The sequence below is a fragment of the Mirounga angustirostris genome, unplaced genomic scaffold (genome assembly GCF_029215605.1).
Source record: "Mirounga angustirostris isolate CCGP_5_RB_7025 unplaced genomic scaffold, mMirAng1.0.hap1 SCAF_1, whole genome shotgun sequence".
NCBI classification, from domain to species: Eukaryota; Metazoa; Chordata; class Mammalia; order Carnivora; family Phocidae; genus Mirounga; species Mirounga angustirostris.
The window spans coordinates 204,612,851-204,618,722 of NW_026991709.1; the positions used below are offsets into that span (position 1 = coordinate 204,612,851).

General features: G+C 43.1%; 1 protein-coding gene across 1 annotated transcript; it reads left to right on the forward strand.

The window, feature by feature from the left end:
• Positions 1 to 2,560: 2,560 nt before the first annotated feature.
• On the forward strand, positions 2,561 to 3,505 carry LOC123833991 (olfactory receptor 10H4-like). Its single transcript, XM_045862820.2, has one exon. The coding sequence runs from the start codon at positions 2,576 to 2,578 to the stop codon at positions 3,503 to 3,505; it is 930 nt and encodes a 309-aa protein (XP_045718776.2). The 5' UTR covers positions 2,561 to 2,575.
• The last annotated feature ends 2,367 nt before the right edge of the window (positions 3,506 to 5,872 follow it).

A 5,872-nucleotide genomic window follows, 5' to 3' on the forward strand; every position in this document is an offset into this window, starting at 1 on the left:
CATATTTCCTTCTATGGGTGAAATCCATCTGGATTTCACCTTTGCCTGCAGTTTTGGGCAGGAATTCACATTTGGACCACTTCATAAAATCACCAGTTTTCCTACCACAAACCAGTAAACAACCCATTTTTTCCATTTGATTTTGTGCTCCCACCTTTATCACCTATTGGATTTTGAATCAAGCAGATATTTCTGAGGTATCCAAACAGTGTGATCTGTGTATCATACATATGATACGTGTCTGTTCCAGGCTCACAGTTTTTAAAATGATTCCAAATCCAATGTGAGTCTCAATACCAGGAGGGATATCTCTCTATCTCTCTTGTGTAATACATTTTTATTTACTTTATATTTTTAAATTTTTTTTAGATTTATATACTTATTTGAAAGAGAGAGAGCGAGAGTGCGGGAGTCAGGGAGACGTGCAGAGGGAGACAGAGACAAGCAGACTCCCCACTGATCACTGAGCAGGGAGCTGGACTGGGGCTTGATCCCAGCATCCTGGCATTATGACCTGAGCTGAAATCAAGAGTCTGACGCTCAATGGACTGAGCCACCCAGGTGCCCCATGTACACTCCATTTTTAGAAGACCAGTATAGTTTTTCACTGACTTTATTTTTCAGAAGGAGGTTTAAGATAGTTCTTAAATTTAACCTCTTAAATTGTAAATGCAGTTGCACTGAATATAATTTGGGAAAGAACTGACATAATTGCTCTATTAGTTCATCCCATCCAAGACAGCACATTGGTTTCCATGTTTTCCATGTATCCAGACCATCTTCTACATATCTATCAGTGGTTAAAATTTCTGTCCTTGGAGATATTGCATGTCTTTGGTTAATTCCTAGATGTTTTATAACAGAGGCTACCAAAGTGTGTTATGAGGACCCCGGGGTCCTGGAGACCCTTTCTGGGGGCCATCAAGTCCTCACTTTTCTAATGAAGGAGAGGATGTATTTTCGTGATATGCTTCAACTAAAACTGCATATAGCCACAAGCTGAATGAAGAAGAAGATACAAGCATCATCTTGTCATCCATCCAGCCAGCATTGGACAAATTTGCTAATTTGTAAAACAAAGCCACACTTCTCACCAAATGAGTTACTTTTCTAAAACATTACTTATATTGACATGATATTGATTGTTCTTTTAGGTTGAATCAAAGGTTGATTATTGCTCTTTTAATGTGTTAATAACTAAATATTTTTAAAGAATCTCAGTTTTAATTATTAATATGGTAAGAATGGAGAGTTATAACTCCCTCAAACAAAAGCCCTCTAGGGGACTCAATAGTTTTTTAGCCTAAAGAAATCCAGAGGCCAGGGGCACCTGGGTGGCTCAGTTGATTAAGTGTCTGCCTTCAGCTCAGGTCATGATCCCAGAGTCCTGGAATGGAGCCTCACATCAGGCTCCCTGCTCAGTGGGGAGTCTGCTTCTCCCTCTGCCCCTCTGTCCTTCTGCCACTCATGCTCTCTCTCTTGCTCTCTCTCAAATAAATAAATAAAATCTTAAAAGAATAGAAAAGAAATCCTGAGGCCAAAATATTTGAGAGCTAGTTACAGTTTGTGTCACTAATGGTAATGTTATCTTACTTTTCCCCTATATTCTGTTTTGCTTGATTATTATGGGTGTAATTCTATGGGAAATGCTGTGAGTTTAGAAAGTTTATCTAGTCCTCCATAGCATGTGTTCTTTCTTTGCTCTAAATATAGTCTGCCTTCATTCTTTTACCTTTCTAGGTAGATGATCACATCTCCTCCCTTCCAATCCTGGTACTCCTTTTTTTATATCTTTCCTCAAGTACCGTTCTTAGTGCCCAGCTAATGACCAGCAGAGACAGTGAGTAACCTTGGCTTGTTCTTGATTCTAAAATAATGCATTGGTAGTTTCCCACTTCATGTACTATTTGCTAGTTTTGCAGTATATATTCCTGGTTAGCTAAGAAAGATCTCAGTTGGTTTCAGGCTGAGAAAAAACTTTTAAAAAATCTTTATGATATGTGCATATGTTAATTATTATGCTATATATCTAAAATAATACAATGTTTTATATCAATTATGTATCAATTTTTAAAATCATAAATAGGAACTGAAATTTATTTTTTTTTAAAGATTTTATTTATTTATTTGAGAGACAGAATGAGATAGAGAGAGCATGAGAGGGGGGAGGGTCAGAGGGAGAAGCAGACTCCCTGCCGAGCAGGGAGCCCGATGCGGGACTCGATCCTGGGACTCCAGGATCATGACCTGAGCCGAAGGCAGTCGCTTAACCAACTGAGCCACCCAGGCGCCCAGGAACTGAAATTTATTAATCCAGTATTGCTGCCCATTGATATAGTTATATGACATTTCCTTTTTGTCTATTCATGTGACTAATTCACATGATAGGTTTTCTTTTTTTTTATGTTTAGTTAACCAACATATAGTACATCATTAGTTTTTGATGCAGTGTTCAACGATTCATTAGGGTTTTCTGATGCTGACTCATCCTTGTCCTTCATGGGATAAACCATGTACCTTCATATCCTGTCTGGTTTCACCAGATGCAGCATCTGTGGCTGGTCAGAACTATAGCATGGTGTCCGAATTCATCCTCGTGGGCTTCTCCAACTTCCCACAGCATCTCCTGCCTGCCTTCTTCCTGCTGTACCTGCTGATGTACCTGTTTACCTTGCTGGGGAACCTGATCATCATGGCCACTGTGTGGAGTGAGTGCAGCCTGCACACGCCCATGTACCTCTTCCTGTGTGCCCTGTCCACCTCTGAGATTCTGTTCACTGTCACCCTTACCCCTCGCATGCTGGTTGACATGCTCTCAACCCACCACACCATAACCTTTGTGGCCTGTGCCAGCCAGATGTTCTTCTCCTTCACATTCGGCTTCACCCACTCCTTCCTGCTCATGATCATGGGCTACGACCGCTACGTGGCCATCTGCCACCCCCTGCGCTACAACGTGCTCATGAGCACCCACACCTGTGCCCGTCTAGTGTCCTGGACCTGGGCTGGTGGCTCAGTCATGGGGATGATGGTGACCCTGATAGTTTTTCACCTCACCTTCTGTGGGTCTAATGTGATTCACCATTTTGCCTGCCATGTGCTTTCCCTCCTAAAGTTGGCCTGTGGGAAAGAGACATCCTCTGTCACCTTGGGTGTGATCCTGGTGTGTGTCACAGCTCTGATGGGCTGTTTATTCCTCATCATCCTCTCCTATGTCTTCATTGTGGCTGCCATATTGAGGATCCCCTCTGCTGAGGGCAGGCACAAGACCTTCTCCACATGTGTGTCCCACCTCACTGTGGTCATTGTGCACTACGGTTTTGCCTCCATTATCTACCTCAAGCCCAAGGGCCCCCATTCTATGGACAGTAACACTCTGATGGCCACCACCTACATAGTCTTCACTCCCTTTCTCAGCCCGATCATTTTCAGTCTCAGGAATAAGGAGCTCAAGAATGCCATAAAGAAAAGCTTCCAGAGGAAATTCAGTCCCCTAAGCACCTGATGGCTGGAGGAAATATGGTGGTGAGGAAATAAGACAGAAGGGCTGGGAATAATAAGGACTCATTCTATAGGAATTTTGTAGAGATTCAGTATATGAAAATACTGAATAGGTATTGTTGGATGCATCCATAGGTGTTGGATGCATGTCATGGTTTGTTTTTCCCCAATTTTGCATAAGCTCTAGCAATCACCATCTCTTGTTCTTGACCCCGTGTGATGAACTCCAACTCATTACCTCTGTCTAAGAATGTGTTATCTACCTATGGGCTGGTAGGGGGCATCACATGGATGTGTCTGGGCACTGATGCCAATGGTTCTTCTTTTTTTTTTTTTTCCAATGGTTCTTCTTGAATGAAGAAGCAAAGGAGGACCTTCCCTCCCCCACCATAAGGATGAACAAAAATAAGCATAATAATAAAGACCACCAGCATTGGGCTTTTCTTATCAGGCACTGTGTCCAGTGTTGTATAAGTATTATCTTTTCATTATAACAAATGCACAAAAGAACTTAAACTGTTTGTCTCCAAGGAGATAGTTGACTGTTTATAGTTCCTCACTGTCTATGAAGGGGATAGATCCTAAGGAGGTTTAAATGTTGATATGAGCTGAGTGACTGATGTCCGAAGGCAAAATGGAGAAAGAAGGAGAGACACAGAGAGAGAGGTGCGGGAGAGAAGGTTCAGTGCTTAGAACATACAGAACATACAGAATGTTAAAAGGGTGTTGCATTCTTTTATCTCATGGAAATCCTTATCCCTATTTCCCCACATTACTTTCAGTCAAACATCAATTTCTCTTTCCTGTGTTTTACTTGAATCTCAATGGGGGATGTGTTGGAGAGCACAGTGCTATGTCAAGATGGCATAGAGAGAGGTCACACCCTGAATGCAGATGAGAAATGTTGGTGGAGGTCATACAACAGCTGAATGAAGGAGTCACATGGAGGTCTATCTGACTCCCATGTGGGGTTCTGGAAGAGCATCCAGGAAGGCGGCCTTCTGTTGGTGTAAATTCTTACTCAAAGCTATGGCCAGATATTTGAGTTGCACGCAGCAGATGTTTTATAATAATAAACCTAAGAATGGCTATCTATCACATATGAGTGCCTGCTGCTTGCTAAATGTTGTAGGAAGGGTATCATGTGCATTCACTCTTCTAGTCTCAAAACAAATCATTATTTCTGCACAATTAGATATGACCCACATCTATTACTATTCACATTTTTGAAATGCAGAAAATGCAAATCTGAGAGATGATTTGTCCCCAGTCACACTGCCCTGAAGTGGTGAAGCAGGAATCCATTACAATCTGCATGTGAGTGCAGTTGGTGATCAGGAATGCATCCCTCTCGTGTGCCTGCAGGGAGAAGTGTGGTCCTGACTGGGAGGGAAAAGCTGTCATTAGAAGGAATAGACACCTTTCAGGAAAGAGGGCAGGTGCAGCCCCAGGCACACACCCCATTCACACAGCCAGAGAGAAATACTGATTCCAGAGAAGTTACGGAGACGCCTTGTCACATCAACACTGACAATGAGACCCTCGGGTTCCATTTCATTATTTTACAATTGTTGATGTAAATGATTAATGCTAATCCGTCACGCCTAAGATGTCCTTTTCCAGAGCCTGTGACTATGTTCTCTTACCCAGCAAAAGGGACTGCATGCAGATGATATGCAGTTAAGGATCTGAGACAGAAGAATTACCCCGGATCATCCAGATGGGTCTGCTATAATTGCAAGTGTTCTTCTAAAAGGGGGCAGGAAGGGTCAGACACAGAGAGAAGTAGGAGATGTGACACTGGAAGGAGGCATCGGAGTAACTGAGCCAGGAACCTTGTGCCAAGGAATGCCTGCTGCCTCTGGAAGCTGGGAAAGCAGGAGACAGATTCTCCCCTGGATCCTCCGAAGGACGCGGCCCTGCTCACACCTTGACTCTCACCTGGTGACTCTGATTTTTTCTTCCGGCCTCCAGCATAGAGGAGGATAGATGTGTGTGGCTTTAAGTCACTAGGTTTATGTGCTTTGTTACAGCAGCCCTAGAAAACTGACCTGTGAAATGGCATCCTGTCATTCTGTGTGATTTGGTTTCATGACAAAATTAGTTTCAAGCCAGATTCTTAGGTCATTCTTCTCTATGGAGAAGACTTAGGGCATTGAGATCGCTCATGAGAAGGGTTGAGTATCCTTGGAAGTCCATCAGCAAAGGTGAAGGAGCCCTGATAGCCCAGCTGCAGGATTTGCTCATTGGCAGCAAGGCCCTTGGGGTGTGTTGTGAAGATACATGTGACCATGAAGCTGTAAGGTACCCAGCCCAGGGCATATGGTCTACTCCTAATGAACTCAGCGGAGTAGGAACTGGAGGATACCAG